Genomic DNA, 25,556 nt, shown 5'->3' on the forward strand with positions numbered 1-25,556 from the left:
CACTGGGTAAAGAATCCTCAGCTATTGTGCTGAGCTACATGAGATATTTACACCCTTTTCTTGCGAGTGTTAGGTGAGACTCCAATGTTTTCCTTTTAACCCAGGCTAGTTAATAAGAAATGCTATGCTGGCAGCCAGCTCAGGATCCTTTCTTTTTAAGGCTTAGTTTGTGCAAATTACCTCCACTAGTCCTCAGCATCTAAGGAAAGCAAGTGTCAGGAGATCAGTTCTTTTCTTTGTGATGTATTTTTCAAAAAGATTTCTTAGGTACCCACGGCTGTCTGGGGTGCCTTTTCATGCATCTATGATGGGGGTCACGCGTTCTCATTTCTTCTTTCCTATGAACAAGAAGAATAGAGACAGCTGAGCAACGTGTGTGTATATGTGCTTGTGTGTGTGTGTGTGTTTGAGAGAGAGAGGGAGAGAGATTGTTTTTTTCACCCTCTTATTTAAAGATGTAACTGGAACCAGCACCCAAATGGTATGTGGGTTTGCTGTGGGCAGGGAATATAAACAGAGCCAAGCCTGGAAATGCAAGGTGTGTAGTAGATGCCGTGACCTCGCTGTTTGCCCAGCTGCAGGGTGACTCCCTTTTCATTCCCCAGCTGCCCAGCTGCTTCCTAATGCTATTTTATTTTTCTTTTAAACTGAAGTAGCCAATCAAACTCCCCCCTACAGGTTTGATAATTAATAAAAACAGATGACTTTGCCATTACATGCCACTCAGAAAAAGCTGCCATAGTTTATAGGTTAGCACTTAACTTTGTTCTTGTTCAACAGTGCCTTCCACTTAATTTGCTAGCTTACATTTTTAAGGAAAGACATCATCATCAGATTTTATGAAAATAAGTAAAGGCTCTTCGTTAACCCCACATTATACTATTCAAAATACTCATCTTGAGAATGTGAATTATGTTAAACCATTAAAAATGCTGATTTTTATCCCTTTTTAAATATAACTTTAAAAAAGCAATTTCATATGATTCAACCTAAGTAAATGTATTTATTCCATTGGTGCTTCCAGTACCCAGACTATTTTACAACTCATTTTGAAATTAGAAAAATCAAGTTCCTTACCTTCAAAATGTTACATTGATCTCAACTTCTTAACAACTGTACCTTAATCACTAAATTGTCTCTGGTTGTGTATAAATGAAATACAACCTATTTTGAGTGGGTGAGAATTCAACGTAATTTAAGAGAACGTGCCACCACCATTACTTGGAGGCTGAAATCCAGATGTCCCTTGATACAGTTGTGCTGGAGTCCTCAGACCTCACACATGTTGCTTCTTTTAAAGCTTGTAATTATGCTCAAAATAAACAGGTTTCAGACATGGTCTAGGTGTCTGACTCTGCAGATGGAAGCAGATTGAAATTATATTGGAAGACTCTGGTTTTCAGGTAAACTCTCTGAAAATCTGAACTTACTCTTCTTTATCTAAGAAGAGATTATATCAAGATGTAATAGGTTTAATTATAGGGATACAAAATGAATAATATATTATTTGAGAAAATGTTAAGCATATATGTCATCTCAAAGTGCTTTGAGAGATTATAGAGGGGTTTTTTTTTCAAATTAGCAGAGTGTTAAATTTGCGGTATGTTTCAAAAGCCTCAAAAATGTGCCTATTCTCTAACCCTGCAATTCTCCTTTCCAAATGTATCCTAGGAAATACAACACAATTTTGTGAACAAATATTTATGTAATTAAATATAACCCAATTTTAATATAAGAATTCATTATATAAGTTTGCAGTATATGTAGAAAGATTACCATGCAAATTGTGTTCTGTTTCTAAATTTATTAAAATGCAAATTATGGGTATCATTTCTAATAGAAAAAGATACAGTATACATTAAGGAATTGAATAAAGCAAAAAGTTGAAGTATGTTCAATAATAGGGAATTAGTTAAGTAAGTTATGATACACTCAAATAAAGAAATACTATACAGCCCTTAAAATTATGTTTTAGAAGAATATTTTTTAGTGATGTAAAAAAATGTTCTGAAACATTAAGTGAAGAAGGGACATTGGACATTAAAAGTAGAAATACCGTATGATCCCAGTTTTTTAGAAGGAGAAAGGATATCTGTCATTCCAAAATGAGGTGTGTGTATGTATGTATTTTCATAAGAAAAAGACTAGAAGGTTGTATACCCAAATTTTGCCAGTGGTATTCTCTGCTTGCTTTTCCTTTCCTTTCCTTATTTTTCTATTGTATGTTTTCTACATTACATATAAATTATTAGTTTGTGGTCAGAAAAACAATATTTTATATTAAAACTGTGCCTGAGCCTTATTATATGTTTTGTATTTTGATGAGTAGATTTTAAGCAATACAATAATTTAGTAAGCGCTATACTAATTTAGAGCTTTTTAAAATAAATCCCAGGTTAGGCTAAAATGTGTCCATGAATAATGGTTTATTCTGCAAATTAATAATGCAGAGGAGATTTTAGAGAAACACTTTTAGGCTTGAGGGACCGTTTCAAGCACACTGAAAGCATGCCTAAGACTCCAAATCATTTTTCCATCAAGGCCTGTCCCCTAAGTACCTCTTCTGGCAGGTGAGTTTAATTTGCATGTTTCTGTTTGCTTGAAGTAGAAGCAGTATTCCATAATTCATCTATCTTACTAACAGTCTGAAAGTTGGAAGGTGATTTTTTTAATGTATGTGTCAGATAATGGTTTCCATTTACTCTCTAAGTTACAAACAGTCATCTTTTAACAATTTGGGTCACATTTCGCAGGTGATGAAAACGTACCACATGTATCATGCAGAGAGCATCAGTGCAGAGAGCAAGCTGAAAGAGGCCGAGAAACAGGAAGAAAAGCAAATCGGAAGATCCGGCGATCCAGTCTTTCATATCAGACTAGAAGAGAGACATCAGCGGCGAAGCTCTGTGAAGAAAATCGAGAAAATGAAAGAAAAGGTAAGTAAAAATAGATTGCCAAGTCTTTCTGTCCTCCCTTGAGGTGACTTATTGTCCTCATTTGAGGTGACAAACTGAAGAACACTGATGCAATAACTGATAGACACAGATTATAAATTATTGTGAAATGACATGAATTTCCTCTCAAGGGAATGCAAAATGTTTAAGAAACATAAAAATCATGTAATAACAGCTGGACATCATTTAGTGGCGAATGCCAAGTATTCAATACACAATGTAGAGAACTCAAATAATAACAAAAAAATTTCATTGCAAATGGGCCCAAAGCCCAAATACATTGTTGTTATTCCCCATAGCTGGGTAATTTTAGTTTGTTATTCAAATCAGATTTGAAATGTACTTTTCTCAAATGACTTCAAGGGTCATTTGTAGATGTGAAATAAATTGTTTAGATTAATAAAAATTCATAGATGTTTCTCTGTCTTGTTTAAAAATGACTTTGCCTTCTTTGCCAGAGACAAGCAAAGTATTCGGAAAATAAGCTAAAGTCAATTAAGGCGCGGAATGAATATCTCCTAACCCTCGAAGCCACCAATGCCTCAGTTTTCAAGTATTATATTCATGATCTTTCAGATTTAATTGACGTAAGTACTTAAAGTTTTTATGTTTTTCATATTACGGTGAAATTAGTAATAACTGTATTTTACTGATTCTGAAGCACCATCATCCATTAAAACAATGTTATTTTATGTAATACTCAGAAAGAAAAAACACTGATTAAACCATACATGAGACTAAGACACTGTCAATTGTAAGAAGCATGTGAAAAAAGGTACATTCTAAAACCATGGGAAACAAATTACTCGACTCCATGCAGCTGTGAGCGTCTGGTAAGCCCAGCTAGGAAGGGGCGTACACAGCCCCAGCTGCACTCATTGATTCAGAACACGTTTACTGGGCCCCCACTGCTGTGAGATGCTGAGGCTCTGAGAAGCCCTGTACAGTTCTTACCCTCTGGGATTTAGAGTGGAAAAAGCAGATGTTGAGCAAATGATGACACAAATGATTGCTCTGGTGTAGTTGTGATAAATACTGTGAAACAGAATAGTGTACATAAACCACTTTTATAGATTTATCTAACTCTATACCAGTGATTTTCAGCTGTTATGCTGCAGCACACCAATGTGCCACAAGAATTTATAAAACATACACTACCTACTGGTTAGTCAGTGACCCTGACTTCTTTTCCCCTAGATTGTCAAAGTAAAAAACTGACAACAGCCAACACAATGATAGCTGTCTGGTGTGAATGAATGAAAATTATTCCTGCCCTGATGGTTATGGCTCAGTTGGTTGGGTATTGTCCCCCAAAGGGAAGGATTGCCTGTTCAATTCCCTTCAGGGCACATGCCCTATAGAGTCTGCAGATTCAGGCCCAGTCGGGGCGCACATGAGATACAGCTAATCAATGTTCCCGTCTCACATTTATATTTCTCTCTTTCTCCCTCCTTTCCCCTTTCTCTAAAATATATATAAATAAAATATTTTTAAAAGTATACTTATTTTTTTCAGGTCAGCCAAAAATATACTTTCTTGTTGTGCCTCATAATTTTAGTAATTAGTGTATGTGTGCCATGAGATGAAAAAGTTAGAAAATCACCACTCTATACTTTTCACTCACGAATCTGATGTAGAAAAGCAGTAATTGTGCCCATTTAGAATTCTGCAAGTATATACCCACTGTTATATTTTTGCTGTGATTACTGCCATTATTCTTCACCTTTAACCTTCTCCATTATTTACTCTTTCATTGGAAGATGTGCACTGAGTCCCCAGTCACTGCACTGACACTGTAGGGGAGACTGCAACAATGAAGCAGACAAAACACCCTGTGTCCAAAAATGCCAACATTTGTAAACAAAAAAGTGATGTGTCTGTCATAAGAAAAGCACAGATAAAGTAAAAGAGGTTCAAGAGAGTTATCCACGGGAACTTTACTCATACATTTGTTTTTAGCAATTTGATTAAATAGTTTCATGTTAGAGAATTATTTTCTATGGCTTAGAGTATCTGTCATAATTTAGACATGCAGCAGGTTAAAGCAACTTTATTTTATGGTGAATTTAAGTCTCATGAATTTACCTATTGTTTTAGAGCCACAGTTGGGGACTCTTATAAAGAAATTATTAAGGGAGAGAATGATTTTTAGTTCATTCACACTTTGATGTGACTTTTTATTTGAGGTTTTTAAATTTTGTTACTGTATTTTTTCCATTACCACTTAGCCCCCTTATACTACTCTCCTCCCCGCAGTCACCACACTGTTGTCCTTGTCCATGTCCCTGAGTCCTTTGTCCTCAGTCCCTCCACCCCCTCCCCTCCCCTTCACTGTAGCTGTCGTCTGTTCTCCATCTATGAGTCTGTCTCTGCTTTGCTTATTAGTTCAGTTTGTTCACTAGATCACACATGTGAATGAGACCTTCTGGTGTTTTGTTTTGTTTTGTTTTGTTTTTTCTCTCATTGGCTTATTCTATCCGTACTGTCACAAAGGGAAACATTTTCTTCTTCTTTTTTTTTTACAGCCAAGTAATATGCTATTGTGTAAATGGCCCATAGTTGTTTTATCTACTCCTCTACTGATGGACACTTGGGCTGCTTCCATTATATTTGAGATTGTAAAAAACACTGCCATGACAATAGGAGTGCTCATGTTCTTGCGAATTAGTGTTGGGGTTCCTATGGATACATTCCCAGAAGTGAGATAGCTGAGTCAAAAGGCAGATCCACTTTTAGTCTTTTGAGGCATCACCATACTGCTTCCACAGTGGCTGCACCAGTCTGCATTCCCACCAACAGAGCAGAAGGTGGGAATGCAGATTTCTCCACATCCTCCCCAGCACTTGTTGTTTGTTGATTTATGGTGTTGATTATCTGACAGGTGTGAAATGATATCTCGTTGTGGTTTTAATTTTCATTTCTGTGATGATTAGTGATGTTGAGCATCTCTTCATTATGTCTGTTGGCCTTCTGTATGTCATCTGTGAGGGGCTGTCTATTCAGGTCCTTTGCCCATTTTTTAATTGGGTTGTGTTTTGTTTTGTTTCATTTTTTTGATGTTGAGTTTTGTAAGTTCTTTTTTTCTTTTTAAATATATTTACAGTTGTCCCATTTCTCCCCCTGTATTCCCGTCCACCCTACATACCCCCTCCCACCCACATTCCCCCCTTTAGTTCATGTCCATGTATCATACTTATAAGTTCTTTGGTTTCTGCATTTCCCTTACTATTCTTACCCTCCCTGTTTATTTTCCACCTACCATTTATGCTACTTATTCTCTGTACCTTTTCCTCCTCTCTCTCCCCTGTTGATAACCCCCTAGGTGATCTCCATTTCTGTGGTTCTCTTCCTGTTTTAGTTGTTTGTTTAGTTTGTTTTTATTTTTGTTTTAGGTGTGGTTGTTAATAATTGTGAGTTTGCTGGTTTTTTACTGTATATGTTTTTTATCTTCTTTTTCTTAGATAAGTCCTTTTAACAATTCATATAGTAAGAGCTTGGTAATGATGAGTTCCTTTAACTTGACCTTATCTGGGACCCACTTTATCTGCCCTTCCATTCTAAATGAAAGCTTTGCTGGCTAGAGCAATCTTGGATGTAGGTCCTTGCCTTTCATGACTTGGAATACTTCTTTCCAGCCCCTTCTTGCCTGCAAGGTCTCTTTTGAGAAATCAGCTGACAGTCTGATGGGCACTCCTTTATAGATAACTCTCTCCTTTTGTCTTGCTGCTTTTAAGATTTTCTCCTTAATCTTTCATTCTTGGCTAGTGTAATTATGATGTGCCTTGGTGTGTTCCTCCTTGGATCCACCTTCTTTGGGACTCTCTGAGCTTCCTGGACTTCCTAGAAGTCTATTTTCTTTGCCAGATTGGGGAAGTTCTCCTTATTATTTGTTCAAATAATTTTTCCACTTGTTGCTCTTCTTCTTCCCCTTCCCCTTCTGGTGCCCCTATAATTTAGATGTTGGAATGTTTAAAGATGTCTGGAGATTCCTTAAGCCTCTCCTCATTTTTTTGAATTCTTGTTTCTTCATTCTTTTCTCTTTTTTCAAATAGTTTTTTAATTTAATTATTGTTCAAGTACAGTTTTCTGTCTTTTACTCCCATCCCAGCCCACCCTCCCAGTGCTCCCCCATTTCCACCCCCCTTAGTTTTTGTCCATGTGTCCTTTATATATGTTCCTGTAAATCCTTCCCCTTTTTCCCCTGAAATTCCCTCCCCTCTCCCCTCTAGTCACTGTCCCAATTCTCTATTTCAGTGTCTTTGTTTTTATTTTGCTTGCTTGTTTTTGCTAGCTTCCTGTTAAAGGTGAGATCATATGGTATTTGTCTTTCACCACCTGGATTATTTCACTCAGCATAATGCTCTCCAGTTCCATCCATGCTGTTGCAAAGGGTAGGAGCTCCTTCTTTCTTTCTGTTGCATAGAATTCCATTGTGTATGTGTACTATAATTTTTTGATCCATTCATTTACTGATGGGCACCTAGGTTGCTTCCAGCTCTTTGCTATTGTAAATTGTGTTCCTATGAACAAACATTGGGGTGCAGAGGTTCTTTTGGATTGATGTTTTAGGGTTCTTAGTATATAATCCTAGCAATGGAATTGCTGGGTCAAAAGGCAGGTCCATTTTTAGTTTTCTGAGAAAATTCCATACTGTTTTCCATAGTGGTTGTACCAGTCTGCAATCCCACCAACAATGGATTAGGGTCCCCTCTTCTCCACACCCTCTCCAACACTTGTTGTTTGTTGCTTTGTTTATGATGGCCATTCTAACTGGTGTAAGGTGGTATCTCATTGTGGTTTTAATTTGCATCTCTCTGATAGCTAGCGATATCGAGCATCTTTTTATGTGTCTCTGGATCCTCTGCATGTCTTCCCCGGAGAAATGTCTATTCAAGTCCTTTGCCCACTTTTTAATTGGGTTGCTTGTCTTCTTGTAATAGAGTTGTGTAAGTTCTTTTGGGTGTTTCTTTCTTCCTTCTGCTCCACTCCATGGATTTGAGTCCCAGTTTCCTGTCCATCATTATTGGTTTCCTATACACTTTTCTTTATTTCACTTAGCATGGCCTTCATTTTTTCATCTAATTTGTGACCAAATTCAACCAATTCTTTGAGCATCCTGATCACCAGTGTTTTGAACTGTGCATCTGATAGGTCGGCTACCTCTTCGTCACTTAGTTGTATTTTTTCTCGAGCTTTGATATGGTCTTTCATTTTGGCCATTTTTTTGTCTCGACGCACCTGTTACATAGTGAGGAGTAGAGCCTTAGGTGTTCACCTGGGCAGGGCAACCAAGTTGCTGGGTTGTGACACTTTTTGTGGGGCAAGGGTCTGAGAGGGAACAATGACGCTTGCTCAGCTCTCGTCTTCTTTTCAGTCACTTCCTCCACTACCAACAATCAATTTGGGCTCTTCTGGTGCTGATTCCCAGGTGGGTGGGTTTGTGTGCATTCTAGGACCCTGTGAGTCTCTCCAACAAACTCTCCTGTGAGGCTGGGGGTTTCTCCTGGCACCTCAACCCACACAGGTGTTTTCAATCAGTTTCTTTAGGCTTTATTTTCCATCGCTGGAGCGCTGGGTTGCGGTCTGTCTCACTCCCCGGTTTCGCCTGTTTTATCTGTGCGTGAATGTGGGACTGCCTTTTCCGCCAGCCGCCTTATGTGCTTTCCCCTCCACAGTCTGCCGCCTGGTTAGGTCCACCAGCTGTCAGCCACCACCTTGCTCAAGCCCTCTCTGCCTTTCCTACGGGTCTGGATGAATGCTTCTTCTTTAACTCCTTGGTTGTCAGACTTCCATACAGCTCGATTTTCTGTCAGTTCTGGTTGTTTTTTGTTTTTAAGTTGTTTTCCTTCTTTTGGTTGTGTGGGGAGGCGCAGTGTGTCTACCTACACCTCCATCTTGGCTGGAAGCCTTCTCTAAGTTCTTTATAAACTTTGGATATTAACCCCTTAGCAGTGTTATGTATCGGTGAAAATGTATCAGTGAATATGTTCTCCATTCTCTGAGTTGTCTTTTTATTTCGTTGATGTTTTCCTTTGCTGTACAAAACCTTTTTAATTTGATGAAGTCCCATTTGTTTATGCAGTGATACATCAGAAAAATATTGCTATGAGCAATGTCTGAGGTTTTTCTGCTTATGTTTTCTTCTAGGATTTTTATGGTTTCAGGCCTTTAATCTATTTTGAACCTATTCTTATGTGTGGCATAAGAAGGTGATATGGTTTCATTTTTCTTTATATATCTGTCCAGTTTTCCCAACACCGTTCATTGAATAAACCATCTTTGGCCCGTTGTATATACTTGCATTCTCTGTCAAATATTAACAACCTAGATGAAATGGATAAATTCCTAGAAATATACAATCTTCTAAAAATAAATCACAAAGAATCAGAGCATCTGATTAGGCAGCTTATACCTAGTGAAATTGAAGCAGTAATCAAAAAACTCCCAACAAACAAAAGTCCTGGACCAGATGGCTTCACGGGAGAATTTACGAAACATTCCAAGAAGAACTAACATCTCTCCTTCTCAAACTATTTCATAAAACTCAACAGGATAAGTCTCCCAAGCTTGTTTTATGAGACCAGCATTATCCTAATTCCAAAACCAGATAAATACACTACAAAAAAATTATAGGCCAATATCCCTGAGGATCATAGATGCTAAAATCCTCAACAAAATATTAGCAAACCAAATACAGCAATACCTCAAAAAGATCATACGCCATGATCAAGTGGGATTTATTTCAGGAATATAAGGCTGGTACAACATTCACAAATCAATAAATGTGATTCACCACATAGAAAAAAAAGGAAGGATAAAAACTACACGATCATATCCATAGATGCAGAAAAAACATTTGGTAAAATCCAGCACTAATTTATGATTAAAAAAACTCTCAGTAAAGTGGGAACAGAGGGAATGTACCTAAACATAATAAAGGCTATATATGAGAGACCTACAGCAACATCGTACTCAATGGGCAAAAACTGCAAGCATGCCCCTGTGTTGGGAACAAGACAGGGATGTCTGCTTTCATTTCTCTTATTCAACATAGTACTGGAAGTCCTAGTCACAGCAATCAGACAAGAAGAAGAAATAAAAGGCATCCAAATTATCCAAATTATTTGAGTATTAAAACTAATTTTATCCTACAATATCATAATTTATTTATATAGAACTATTTAGTAATACATAAAACCAGGGAAAACTTTTTTCTCATTTGTTACAAGTATTTCAGTCAAGTAACTAATCACTTCATTGTTTAAATACAGAAACTTTTAAAAAATAAATATTTGTTTTCTTCTAGTTACTCTGATGAAATGAAAGAATTTTTTCTGCTACACTGCTGCTAGATTTCCTAAATAAAAATGAATAATTTGTTATTATCAAACTTAGATTCTGCAAAGTATGTGGGATGTAGGAGAACTAATTCCATGTAGCTGCTTTGCTTACTTTATTTTCTAGGGTGTACTTAAGTAGTGGTGCAGTACTTGGCTAAACCCAGCTCAATTTAACATGAGTAGAACTCCCCATGCATTGAAAAGTACCCCATACTATTCTTGACAGTGGAGTCCAGCAATGAGCAAAACAAAGTCTCCATTTTCATGGTGTTTATACAAGCTAGTTCATAAATGAATCAAACAAATGTACACACACACACACACACACACACACATATAGTAGTGACAGTATATTTGCTTACGATGCAAAATAAAACAGAGCTATGGGGGTGCTGCTTTTGATGTGGTCAGGAAAAACCTGATATTTGAGCAGGGATTGAGCTGGAGGGCCACATGGCTATCTGCAGAAGGGATCTCTCATGCAAAGGACTCCCAAGGCTAAAGGAATAGAGGCAGAGTTGGTTTTGGCAAGCTCAAGATGCTCAAGGAACAGCAGAGGAGCCAGTGTGGCTGGCACTGAGTGGGTGAGGAGAAAAGTGATAGAAGGGAGATAAGTGGAAGCACTATCACTTAGGGTCTTTTCAACAGAGAAGGGGGTTTAGATTTTGGTTTAAGTGTGATGGAAAGCCATTGAAGGATTCACAGCAAAAAGTGGCATCAGCTGGCTTACATTTTTAAAGGTTCACTGTGTCCCCTGAGTGGAAAATATTCTCAGGTGGTGATGAGAGTGAAAACTAAACTCTGTCTAGAGTCTTTGCAGTTGTCCAGGGTAGACGTGATGCTGGCTTAGACTGAACAGGTGCTAGTGACGCACCTGTGAGAAGTGGCTGGATTCAAAATAGACTGAAGAGAGATCTAATAGGACTTTGATATAATGAGTGAAAAGGAGGGTATAATGACTCCTTCGTTCAGGTCCCGAGTAATGAGGTGAATGGTGGTAACTTATTATTGAGATGGGGACCCTCTCAATAACCTGGGGCCAAGCAGATTGAGGGGAGAGAGCAGTAGTTTTGTCTAGTAAAATTGAGGAACCTATTGGGCATCTGTGTAGAGATGTAGAGTAGCATCTTCAACATCACTGTGATATAAAGGGGAGAGATCCCGCATCAGGGTTATAAGAGAGTCACCGTCATTGTCACGGATATGCACTCAGCCCTTACTATGTAGCAGGCAAGTTTCTAAGCATAATCTCATCTAACCATCACAGCCTGGTGAGGTAAGTAGTGTTTTCTCCATATTATAGATTCCAAGAACTGAGGTTCAGCTAGTCTGCAAAGCTTGCGTAAGGTTACACAGCTCATTAATGGTAGGTTTCAAACTCAGACATTTTAACTTCCAGATCCAATTAACTCTGATATAAATAAATAGCAGTTAAATATACCACAAAATTTTCCATTTAAAAAAAATTTTGGCTTTTAAAAGATCAGTCTTAAATTTAAAATATGAACAATTCTCAAGTAGTACAACTTAAATATGAATTTTAAAACAAATTATATGAAATTGGTTATTGTCATATTTAGCCAAAATTGCATATTCTCTTAGTGAAAATTATTAGTTGACTTTTAAGGCAATCAGATATGACTATGTACATTCTAAAATGGCTGCTTATTTAGTAGGAATTCAATTTGTATATATAGCGGTGATCCTAAAAACCATTATAATTTACCATTCCTGGTGAAAAGGAAACAGACTGGCTATTATCCAAAGGCATCTAGAATCCTTTATGCTTTTTAGCTTATTTAGCAAAATACCTTTTATACTGAGCTATCTAATAATAATGAGAAGAGCTATCATACCTCTAGTAAGAAAATATCAAGGCAGTTTTTTTACCTTTTAGGGCTTTTTTCTTAATGTATTTTATTGATTATTCTATTAACAGTTGACCTAATGTTTTCCCCTTTGTCCCCACTTTACCCACTACCCCTCTTCCCTCCAGCAGTCCCCCTCTTTAGTTCATGTCCATGGGTCATGCATGTAGATCCTTTGGCTTCTCCATTTCCTGTATTATTCTTTACCATCCCTCTGTCTATTTTATACATACCAATTATGCTTCTTAATCTTCGTACCTTATCCCCACTCCCCCACCCAGCTGATCACCTTCCAAATGATCTCCATATCTATGGAGATAGATAGTTGTGGATTTATTGCCATTCTAATGTTGATAGTTTTGATCTTCTTTTTCTTAAGTAAGTCCCTTCAACATTTCATGTAATAATGGCTTGGTGATGATGAACTCCTTTAGCTTTACCTTGTCTGAGAAGCATTGCATCTGCCCTTCCATTCTAAATGATAGCTTTGCTGGGTAGAGTAATCTTGAATGTAGGTCCTTGCCTTTCATGACTTGGAATACTTCTTTCCAGCCCCTTCTTGCCTGTAAGGTTTCTTTTGAGGAATCATATGACAGTCTTATCAGAACTCCTTTGTAGGTATTTCTTTTTCTTTTGCTGCTTTTCTCTTGCTGTTTTTAAAATTCTCTCTTTATCTTTAATGTTTGACATTTTAATTATGACGTGTCTTGGTATGGTCCTCTTTGCATCCAACTTGTTTGGGACTCTCTGTGCTTCTGGGACTTGTATGTCTATTTCCTTCACCAATTTAGGGAAGTTTTCTTTCATCATTTTTTTCAAATAAGTTTTCAGTTTCTTGCTTTTCCTCTTCTTCTGGCATCCTTATGATTTAGATGTTGGTATGTTTGGAGATGTCCCAGACAGTCCTTATACTATCCTCATTTTTTTAACTTCTTTTTTCTTCTTGCTGTTCTGATTGAATACTTATTTCCTCCTTATGTTCCAAAGCATTGATTTGACTCTCAGCTTCCTTCCCTTCACTGTTGGTTCCCTGTAGATTTTTCTTTATTTCATTTAGTGTAACCTTCACTTCTTCTTTATGTTGTTGCCTTATTCAGCGAATTCTCTGAGTATCCTGATCACCAGTGTTTTGAACTCTGCATCTGATATGTTGGTTATCTCTGTTTTATTTAGTTCTTTTTCTGGGGTTTTGTTTTATTCTTTCACTTGGGCTATATTTATTTGTTTCCTCAATTCAGCAACCTCCCTGTTTGTTTCTGTGTATTAGGTAGAGCTGCTTTGACTCCGTGTTTAAGAAAAAGCCCCTATAAATTGTGTGGGGTGGAGCCTTAGGTAACAACAGAGTGGGGCAACCCACTTCACTGCTCTGTGGCTCTGTGTGGGGGAAGGGCTTGGAGAGGGGAAAATGCCACTGCCTGGCTTCTGGAGGTTTGCCCGGCACTCACCCCATTTCCAATCACTTCACCCACTTCCTGTATGCAGCTGGCACCCATCCAGCTTTTGCCCTGGTGCTGAATCCAAGACTGGGTGGGTTTGCATATATTCTAAGTCTGTGCAGGACCTTTAAAGTGAGTCTCCTGAAAACCCATCAGTTTCTTCCACTGCCCCAACCTCCACTGGTTTTTACAGCCAGAATTTAGGGGGATTTATCTCCCCGGCATTGGAACCCTGAGCTGGGGTCTGGCCTGGAGCTGTGATCCCTCACTCTCAAGGTATCACTCCTGATTTTTATCTACCACACATGAATGTGGGACCCTCCATTCCATTGCCATCACCGCCTCTACACACCACATTGCATATTTTTGTCTTTGCCCATCTCTGCGACTCTGCCCCTTCTTCCCATCTAGGTGAACATGGCTTCTTTAAATCTTTGGTGGTTAGACTTCCACACAGCTTGATATTCTGATGGTTCTGGGTGTTACTTGTTTTAAGATCTAGCTATAATTCTTTCTGTGGTTTTGCAAGGAGTGTGTTTATCTACACCTCCATCTTGACTGGAAGTCAGGGCAGATTTTTAATGCATAGCATTTTCTATGTGAAGTTACATGAAAGACACTAAATGTATCGTCATTAAATCAAATCATTGTAAATAATCAGAGTTCAAGTTGAGACCCCGTTTTATACACAGCTCTACTTTCCCTTGGTTTCTATCCATTTCAGTATCCTGTCTAAATTTTGTGATAGATTTAAGGGTTTATTAATATAAATAGTCATAATTTTCCATAGAATTTGTATTTTAAAACTAGTCTTTTATTATTACGAAGCAGTTTATGTTCATTGTAGAAAAATAGAAAATACCACAAGCAAAAATAAAGTGACCACATTCTTACCCCCCCAAGATCACCACTGAAAATACAGACTTTTTCTATGTGTTCACATATATATTTTTATATCAGAAGACTATGAAATTATATTTTACAAACAGCTTTTTAACCTACTTTTTAAAATCATTGATCTCCATCTTTCCACTTCAGAAAAACCTTCTCATCTAATAACAATACCCTACTCCCATTTTTGACCCCAAAATGTTTCACAGCTTGTGTGTCTAGACTAGACCCAATTTAGGATCACACATTGCATCTGAGTGATGTGTTCCTTCAGCCTTTTTTTATCTAGCCAAATCCCTTGTTAAAGAGACATAGACAGTTTTTTCTTAAAACATCTTAGCTTCTAGATTTCTTAATTGGGGTGTCATTTAGCCTGTTTCTCAGTTCCCCACATTTCTTACAAAGCAGAGTTACGTACAAGGCTTCATGAATTCAGGTTAGTCCCTTTGCACCAGAATGCATCACAGGTGATGTTGCTACATCTTATGTAGATACGTAACAACATCTGTTTAACTCACCAATAGTGGTGTCAAAGTTGATCACAGCACAGGGTGATGTGACTCAATATTCCTACTGATCTCTACTGAAATTTATTTTTAATAAATCTTAATTTTTCATTGCTCCTTGTGATCAATAAATTAATTTTATGATTAACTCTACCACTGATAACACTTTATAAACTAAGTAAATTAACTACTTGATAAAGATAGAGTCCAAATTAAAAGTATTAGATATACGACCTCTAAAGTTTTTTAATACAGTGATACCTGAGAACTCATCACTAATTCATTCTGGAACTTAGATGAGTGCCGACACCCACAAGTACTGAACAATGAAGTATTTTCTCTTGCGGGGTAGTGACGTGATTCATACAAGTTCTGGCAAGTACAAAAGTCCTGAGGAAGCACCGAGTGCTAAAATATTTTTTCTCATCAAAATGCATTGAGTACAGGCTTTGATGAGTTCTGAAGCCAACAAGTACCAAGGTGTAACTGTATTAAGGATAATATACTGAAGAAAATATGGCTCACTTGTTAAACAAGTATTTACTCTTTTATTTTTGCTGGAAATATTTGAATATAGCATACGCAACAAGGTTTAGGCAGTTTGTGGTACTCCTGGTAGAGTTATCTCTAGGGAAAAGGGAAGGAGTAGTGATTGAGAAGGGGAAATTTAGGAGACTTCTACACTACCAGTGATATTTTATTTATTTAAAGGGAGCGTATATGTTTTGCCTTTGTGTATAAATATGGCATATTTTATACAGGGTGAGACAAAAATAGGTTTACAGTTGCTTATATGGAAAATAATACAGTAATTAATAAATAATACAAGAATAAACTCTATATTTTATGTACTTACAAATGTAAACCTACATTTGCTCCACCTTGTATTTAAAAAAGAAAAAGCAGAACTTCCGGCCAAGATGGAGACATAGATGGAAACACTTTGCGTCCTCATACAACCAAGTTTAAAGACAACAAAGTTTTAGTAACAAAAACACAACCAAAACACAGAAAATTGAACTGTACGGAAGTCCGACAACAACGAACTGTTCATCCAGACCGGTAAGAGGGGTGGAGCCAGCAGCTGGCGGAGCGGGGTTGCGCAGAAAAACTCGGCCAGACCAACGCAGGTGCGCAGGTGGCGGTTGGCAAATCCCAGGCGTGGGGTTGCAATAGGCAGACCCAGTAAGGGCGCAAGGTGGCTGGCTAACAGAAGTCACACATTCGCACGCAGGTAAACCAGGTGAAGAAGTGAGCAGGGAAACAGACCGCGCAGGCCCCAGCAGCAGGAGCAGCAGAGGGGACCACCATTGCCCCTGTCTGACCCTGCCCCCACATACAGCGTCACAACCCAGCTACTGAGTTGCTGTGCCCTGGTGAACACCTAGGGCTTCACCCCTCATACATAACAGGCTCGAACAGACCAAAACATTATCGCTCAAGAAGAACTCAAAGCCCCAGAGCCAATAACTCTAAGCGACCAAGAAATAGCCAACCAATCAGATGCACAGTTCAAAACACTGGTGATCAGGATGCTCACAGAACTGGTTGCTTTTAGTCACAAATTAGAGGAACAAATGAAGGCTAAACTAATTGAAATGAAGGGAAATGCACAGGAAAACAATAGTGATGGAAAGAAAACTGGGACTCAAATCAAGGGAGTGGACCATAAAGAAGAAAAAAATGACCAAACAGAAAAGAGTGAAGAAACAAGAATTCAAAAAAATGAAGAGAGACTTAGGAACCTCCAGGACATCTTTAAACGTTCCAGCATCTGAATTATAGGGGTACCAGAAGGGGGAAGAGGAAGAGTGACAAGTGAAAAACTTATTTGAACAAATAATAAAGGAGAACTTCCCCAATCTGGCAAAGGAAATAGACTTCCAGGAAATCCAGGAAGCTCAGAGAGTCCCAAAGAAGTTGGACCCAAGAAGGAACACACCAAGGCACATCGTAATTACATTAGCCAAGAGTAAAATGAAGGAGAGAATCCTAGAAGCAGCAAGAGATAAGGGAACAGTCATTTACAAAGGAGTTCCCATCAGACTGTCAGCTGGTTTCTCAAAGAGACCTTACAGGCAAGAAGGGGCTGGAAAAAAGTATTCCAAGTCATGAAATCCAAAGACCTACAGCCAAGATTGCTTTATCCAGCAAAGCTTTCATTTAGAATGGAAGGACAGATAAAGTGCTTCTCAGATAAGGTCAAATTCAAGGAGTCCATCATCACCAAGCCCTTATTATATGAAATGTTAAAGGGACTTCTCTAAGAAAAAGAAGATAAAAAATATGAACAGTGAAAGGACAGGAAACTCACAGTTATTAACAACCACACCTAAAACAAAAGCAAAATAAGAGGACAGCTAGTTCAGGAACAGAACCACAGAAATGGAGATCACATGGAGGGTTAGCAACAGGGGAATGGGAGGGGGAGAGAAAGGGTGAGAAGGTACAGAGAATAAGTAGCATAGACAGTAGTAAGAAAATAGACAGGGGGAGGGCAAGAATAGCATGGGAAGTATAGAATCTAAAGACTTGTGACATGTGGACATAAACTAAAGGGGGGAATGGTGGAGGAGGGGGTGTGCAGAGTGGAGGGGAATGAAGGGGGAAATAGGACAACTGTAATGGCATAATCAAATACATTTTAAAAATTTTTAAAAAGAAAAAGCAGAAAGCTATTTTTTCAAAAAAGGTTAAAAGCATGCCTTAAATGTTTTAATCTAAAACATACCAATTGTCAGCTTTTTAAATATATTGATTTATCTTTTGTATGGAGTACTGAGTGGTCTTTATTTGCACAAACCACATCCATTGTGTATTATCTTTGATTTCTAATTTTGAGTTCTTTAATGTAGAACAAAAACTACTCCAGATATTTACAATGTTTTTCATAATCTTGCACAATTAACATAACCTCTGTTTAATTTATAATAATTTTGTTTACTCCTGTCCTACTGATAACTCCTTTCTCACTTTTTCTCAATTTATTTAACATATTAATTACTTTAAAATTACATTGTAAGTGGCACAAATATTATACAATCGGCTCTTGGATGCATGCAGAGCAGAAACGCTGGGGCAGAAATGTGCCAGAATATTAGAGAGGGCCCGGTAACTGGGCGTGCTCGCGGCGTGCCGGCATCGGTCAGTGTGCTCTGGAGCAGGGATTCGCAGGCGTTCTCTGTAAGTATCCAGAGAGTGAATACTTGAGGCTTTGTAAGCCATATGGTATCTGTCTGTACTTAATTCTGGTGCAAAAACAACCATAGATAGGCAAAAATTAAGCAATGAATGTGGTCGTATTGCAACTAGACTTGAATTACCATATCAGGCCATGGGCTAGACTGGGCTCACAGGCTTGCTGACCTCTGCTTTACAGAATGAATTGAGTATTAGTTAATCCAGAGTGTCACTTTGGATCTTAGTAGCAGAAGACTATTAAGATGCCATCTCTTCTGTCTCTGAAGAAGGTCCAAAGTAAATTTCGTTTGTGGAGTAACAGTCTCTTAAGTTTGGAATCAGGTGAGAAGTGGAACACACTGTGAATTTTTATTATGTCATTTTAAAGAATAAGTATGAATTGTAAGAAATATGTTGCAAGTATTCACCAAAGGAAATTTAATTGGTTTGGGAGAATAAAAGCATAATTACAGGGGAAAAATAGATTGTACACAATAGATTTCACAATTGTGGTCATTAAGAGGACACCATTAAGTGCAAAAGAGACTATAGCTAATTATTCTGTTAGAATTAGGATTTATCACCAAAAGAAAATCATACAGGCAAGAAATATTTGTAATTGATTGCTGAAATTTTCAAGTAATTATGATTTGCAAAGAGAGTACAAGCCATTATGGTAGGAATTTCTGATCTGTATAATCAAATTCACCACTCTGTATGTGTGGAATTCTTCAAACAACTGGTTTTAAGACTGCAGCACTAATAATATATAGCCTCGTTCAGTCTAATTCCACACCTACCACCCTCAAAAGACATTCAGAGAAACCAGGCCCTCCACAGTAAAATTCCATCTGTGCTTTGTCTCAGAGCACCTGCCCAGTAATAGTAAAGCATTTGTTGTACTTACAAGTCAGCATCACAGTCTCCAGTCACTCCCTATGAAAGTAGGATATTGCCATAGAATAACCCCCTACTCCAGCTAATTTTCTGGGTGTAGATAACTGTCATGGGTTTTGTTAGCCATGTATACAGAATGAAACTGAAATTAGATTATATCATATAGCACATGCCATTTTGTTTTTTCATTTCTAAATAATAAGCTGTCCTAAAGCTTTTAGCCTTATCTTTTTGTCTCTAGACTTGTGTTTAATCAAAAAACAAACTCACTCAGAATTTAGATTTTGACTAGTTTGACTTTCCCCCATGCTAATGCTATTAAGATTTATCCATGAATGCCTGCCAAATTGTAATACTGTAGTCCCCATTAGGCCTGAGCTCTTTTAGGAAGATTATAGAGGGATGATGTTAAATGAGTTAGGATGGTGTTGTTATCATATAAACCGATTATGCATGTTTTTATCCCTTTGTGATAGTAAGGGTTTTTTAAAGCCAAAATGGGTTGGGCAACTGAAGTAGATGGCTTTTAGATTTTCTTCCAGGACAGAGGTCGTGGGCCTCTGTCTTGTTAACAAAACCTACACCTTCCTGGTGTCCACCGGAAGCACAGGCTGCTCCCTCTCAGGCTTCCCTGCCCGCTTTCCTTCTTGGCTAGACCTCTGAATGTTGCACAGCACCTAAGGCATGATCTCTGGCTTTCTGTCTCTTGGTCCCTTGCCGTAAGTACTATATGATGGCTCCTAGATTTTTATCACCAGCCTTGATCACCTTCCCAGGCTTCAGATTTGTGTCTCTATCTGCCTACTGGACATCTCTGACCAGATGTCTAATAGGCATCTTGAATATGTCAGGCTTTCCAAACAGCTTTCTATATCCTCTTGCCTCATCATTGTCATCATCATCCTCCAAACACACAACTCTTCCTTACCATTTTTTCACACCTCAGAAAATGACACCACTTTCTACCCTTTGAATAAGCAGAAAATCCAGTTCTCTCACTCCCCACATATAAATACATCAGTAAATCCTCCCCTCTTTACTTCCTAAATATCCCAAACCTTGTTATTTCTCACCACCTGCACTCCGATTCTCCTAGACAAAACCCTCTTCTCCTCTTGCCTGCTCTTAGGAAGGAGGTTCCTCTGAGACCTTCCGATCAATAACCTGTTCTCTTCCCAAGCAGCCAAACTGTCAACATATATAAATCAGGCCTGTCAATCTTTATTTAAAACTTTGCAAAAGACTCCCATTGCCCTTAGAATAAAATCCAAACTATTCACCATGACTCTATGTGAACTGGTGCCTCTACCTGTCACTCAGTGTCCTGTCCTGCAACTTTCCCCTAGGACACCACACTTCAGGTGCATTGGCCTTTCCGTCCCCAGACCCACTAAGCTTTCTCTTGCCCGGAGCCTTTTTACTTCTGCATAGGACACTCTTTATTCCAGAGCTTTGCAAGACTGGTTTCATTTTTTTCTTCATGTTACACCTGCCAGCTGCCCTATATAAAAGAGCAACACCCCTCCACCTACCACTCCTGATTCCTCTGACTTTTCTCCATAGCATTTACCACCTGACCTGTATTTATTTGGACTTGCTTTGTTTTCTCTCCTCTTGTGATCTGATTCAGGGTAGCTACAGAGATTTGGCCTGGGGATGAGTTTAAATGAGTCTGTGGTCGCAGCTCCTCTGAGGGAAGTGACTGCCCGTGTGGTCAAGAGCTGCATTAGGCAACAAGTGGTTTGTCCAGCCTCCTCATTGGCACAGGCATATGCAACGTCCGTTGTTCCCGTTTCCCACTTTGTCTTCAGTCCTATCACATAGATAGATGTACCATTTTGACCTTTGTGTTGTTCGAAAGTCAAGATAGGTTTTACTAACAGCAACAAGAGTTAAATTGTCAGCTCTTGATAAACCTTCAGGAACCCAGACAGGAAAGCAGGTGTGTAAACGCTGCCTGTAAAAGTTTAGACATCCAGTTCCATTTTACAAGATGCCCACGTCTAGCAAAAATGTGCTTATGGTTTCTAGGATGAGGTACTGAATAGCTAGAGAGGTGATCCTTTCAGCACTACCCATGGTCACATGAGAACTGTTTTTGCACTTCAATTTGCTTGGGTTACACCATTCTTAGAAAGATTCAGATAAAGGGTAAACCAAGTCTTTACCCAATACCCATAGCTGTGGAATCATCAAGGTCAAGTTTACTAAAAGCTAGAGATGGGGGTCCAGGACAAACATCATGGAAGCCTCTCAGACGAAGGCAGGAGTGATAAAGTTCAGGTAGAATACTTCTGCAGAAGAGTTCCTTCCCTCTCATTCCCATGACAACTGCTTAATTCTAGAGTTACACAGGACCTTGTGGCTGCCCTCCAGGCACTTCCAGGGCTGTCTTGCAAATGAATTGGTTCTTACTGGGGACATGTGCTTGGGGCTTGTTCCATTATGGTAACTCCCATCTGGGACCACCAAGCTTTTACCCCACTAAGGCTTCTCTTGCCATTAATGTTATCTCCCAGAACAGCTGTTACCAGTTTTACCTGACATCATACCCACAAAATGTAGTTCAGCTGACCTCTCAGACTTTTGGACAATGCAAAGTATCTATCACAGTCTTCAATGCCTGGATTCTGTCTTCGTTCTTCATACTAATTGCCACCTTTCACCTAAGGAAATTAGCCTACCTTGGTGACTTACACTAATATCTAATGGAATCTATCTTGGTAGCTCTTAAGATATTTAAAAATAATAAACCCTCTGCTTCCAACATTCTTTCTTTCCCCAGTTTTAATCCATAATTTAATGTCCAGTCAGAGGGTTTTTTTAAATCCATTGGAGCAACACTTTTATTTTCATGAATTATTTTATTGGTATCTTATGTATTTTCAGCATTGAATGTGCTTGGGTTATAACTCAACTCTTTGTGCAGAAGCTGGCTCTTCATATCATTATTAATAATTCATAAGCTCTATGCATAGAATTATTTTAGGTCTTTTTAACAAAGATCTTCAATCTTAACATATCCAGTGTTATTTTAGCTTCCAGTTTAGAAAAAACATGATTCTGTATTGGGCCCTGTTGTTTCTAGAGACCTTGAATCAGTTTTATTCCTGTTTTTTGTTTCTTTTAATGTTCAGGATGCTTGAAAAACCTAGAGTGGAGAAAATACTGCATATCAGAAATAAAAAAATCATGCCAATTAAATGACGTTACACACTGATTAGCCCCGTAGCTGTCAGAGGAGGAAACTTTACATCAAAGCTCACCCCAGAAACCTCCTAAGCGTAGCAGTGGAAGTCTGCAAGACACCTGGCAAGGCCTCTGGATTGGTTGCTAAGCCCACGTGCATGCCTCTCCCCACCCTGTTGGGAAATGGAAGTGAAGTCAGGGGTCTCTGACGAGGTCCAGACCTACCAGATCCGCCTGGCTGACCTGGGTGTGGAAACACGCACCAGTGCTTTAATCTTGGGGTTTATCCCACCCCCACCGCACCCCCGCCCCGCCAAAAGCCATCCTTACAAATCTGAATGAACTGCTAGTTCATTCTGGGAATAATGAAAACTTAGTATGTATTTTTCAGAGGTCTAACTCACACAGTTGGGTAGATGGGATTGCATTTCTTTCTCTTTTCTTCCTCTTCTCCCTTTGTTTTTCCTCTCTTCCTCTCTTTTAAGTTGTTGGGAAGAGATCTGTTTTCTGTAGGAGAAGGGTAGAGGGCTTTGCTTCTTTCCCCTCAATATCAATTTTCTCTTAAGTCCCATTGGGATCAGTACTCATAAAATACAGCAGCTTGCGTGTTATTCTTCGTTACAGTCAAGTTGAATCCGTCTTCTTGCAGAAGAGTAGGGTGCTTTGAAGCACTGGTACATCTCAAAGAAATAAAGCTGTTTCTTTACGGATTCATGTTTTCATAAAATGAGGTTTTATTGAATGATAGAATTTTTCAGTCCCCCTGATGTATATAAAACTGCATCACAGGATCTTTATGGATTTTGAGGAGCCAGAGGAATAAAAGTGGACTTTGTTCATCTGAGACTAGAATTTTTTAATTTACTGAAAATCATTGTCTATATTTGAGTGTAGCTGTTTCCACTGGAAATGTATTAATGACTGATTACTGCATTTCACAATTGTTTGTATTTGTAATTGTGATGTGGCAGCTACTTTCTGCTTTTTTAAAATCAAGTAATCTTTAATCAAGTTGATTCTCTTGCCTGATTGGGGAAGCACACCCCCCCCCCCCAAAAAACACGATGTTATGGGACCTTTTCATTTTATTGTTTGAGGGCAGTGGTTCTCAAACTTAGATGTGCATATGAATCACCTGTGGGTTTGTGTTTTTTTAGCTTCAGATTCTAATTCAGTAGGTCAGGGGTGGAGCCCTGATTCTGCGTTTCTAACCAGCTCCAGGTGATGTTGACACTGCTGATCCACAGAGCACACTTTGATCAGGAAGATTTTAGAACGTGTTTATGTAAAAACTCCAAATTTAATAATTCTGAAGTTGGAGGGCAAGGGTGGAATGAGATACTTTGGATTAAATGACTAAACCTGTACCTTCCTGCAGGCAGAGCCGATGGTTCGCGTCCTGACGGATGCATCCTTTACACAAAGGTTGCCTCCTTTGTGCGTCTCTACTATTATGAATAGCAGACTAATGAACAGCTTATGTTTGAATTCCTTGAGAATGGAGATTATATTTTACTGTGTTCCAGTTTTCGTAGATTCCCAGGCACCTAATAGATGGCCAATTAGTGAGTTGAATTCAGTTGAATTGAACAATAAAGGGATGACCTGGTTTTGTATCTTTAAAACCACTTGTTTCCTCTTTAAAAGATTTGTATTGCTTTTATGCATAAATGTAAATTTTGTCAGTAATTTGTAACTGATCTGTGGAGCTATATATATATTATCAATTTTAGTCTCTTGAAATGCAACATGAAAAAGTAAATATAAATACAAATAAAAGGTATTTGTATATGATACCTTGAAAATTCAAGAATCCTAATACTCTTTTATTTCTAGATATACAAATAAAATTTTATCTCTAATAAGAGGTCTTTGGCAACCATTTCTTTTTTTTTCCCAACCATTTCTTATTTAAGAATTTTATTTTAGGGATGAGAAGTAAGGTATTGCCAGACTGTTTGGCAGATTCAAAACTGTTCCCATTTCTAAAAGAGTACAGATTATTATTGAGTCCTCAGTAAATTAGGTAAATCTGAAATACTATAGTTAGCATGGCTGCATTTGAGAAAGATTTCAGTATGTCATTGTATTAATCTTAGTATGCACTGACAACTTGAATGCTATTTCTTCATTATTTCCTTTTAATGTTTGGTTTTGCTTTTATTTTTTAACACTTTTATTAAGATATTATTCACATGCCATGCAGTTTGTTCATTAAAAACCTACACTCGGCTTTTAGTATATTCACAGAACTGTGTATCCATCACACAGCCAACTTTAGAACATTTTTATTACCCCAGAGAGCAATTTTATATCCCTTAGCCATTCCTCCCCAGTTTCCTCCCTCCTCCAGTCCCAGGCAACTACCAGTATACATTCTGTCTCTACAGACTTGCCTATTCTGGACATTTCATGTAAATAGAATCATGTAATGTGTGGTGTTTTATGACTGGTTTCTTTCACTGAACAGTGTTCATTGTTGATCCATAGTGTGGCATGCATCAGTGCTTCATTTCTTTCCATGCGTGAATAATAGTTCGTTTTGGTTATTTGTTAGTTTATGGACACTTAAGGTTGTTTGTACTGTTCAGCTATGATTAAGATAGCTGCTATAAACATTCACATACAGTTTTGTATGAAAATGTTTTTATTTTTTGTATATATACCTAGAAATGGAATTGCTAAGTCATATGTTAATTCTTTGTTTAATCTTTTGATGAACTACCAGACTCTTGCAAAGTGGCTGCAACATTTTATGTTCCCATCACAGTGTATGAGAGTCTTCCAATTTCTCCACATCTTCCCCAAGACTTATTGTTACGTCTTGTTGACTGTAGTCATCCTAATGAACATAAAGTGGTATCTCACTGTGGTTTCAGTTTACATTTCCGTGATGACTGAAGGGGTTCAGCACCTTTTCATATGCTTGTGACCAATTGTGTATCTCTTTCTGAGAAATGTCTATTCAGATCCATTGCTCATTTTTAAATTGGGTTAGTTGTCTTTTTATTATTGAGTTGTAAGGGTTCTTTATGTATTCTAGATGCAAATCCCTTGTGAGATATATGATTTGCAAAAAAAAAATTTTGCCCATTCTGTGGATTATCTTTTTACTTTTTTTTTTGTTTTTTTTTTCTTTTTACTTTTTTATGCCCTTTGAAGCACAGAAGTCTTCAAATCTGATGAAATCCAATGTGTTTATTTTTTTTCTTTTGTTACTTATGCTTTTGATGCATGTCCAAGAAGCAGTGCCTAATGCAAGGTCATGAAGGTTTGCCTGTTTTTTTCTGAGAAT

At 38.1% G+C, this 25,556-nt stretch overlaps 1 protein-coding gene across 2 annotated transcripts in view; it reads left to right on the forward strand.

Moving 5' to 3' along the window:
• Positions 1–25,556, forward strand: part of SRGAP1 (SLIT-ROBO Rho GTPase activating protein 1) — a 267,456-nt gene that overhangs the window by 172,032 nt on the left and 69,868 nt on the right. For both annotated transcript variants that reach the window (XM_037063067.1, XM_037063068.1), the window contains exons 5-6: positions 2,754–2,936; positions 3,413–3,541. In XM_037063067.1, coding sequence (XP_036918962.1) covers positions 2,754–2,936; positions 3,413–3,541 — 312 coding nt within the window. The remainder of the gene's footprint in view (positions 1–2,753; positions 2,937–3,412; positions 3,542–25,556) is intronic.

Source organism: Sturnira hondurensis, unplaced genomic scaffold, assembly GCF_014824575.4.
Source record: "Sturnira hondurensis isolate 20B ecotype Veracruz unplaced genomic scaffold, ASM1482457v3 Scaffold0014384, whole genome shotgun sequence".
NCBI lineage: Eukaryota > Metazoa > Chordata > Mammalia > Chiroptera > Phyllostomidae > Sturnira > Sturnira hondurensis.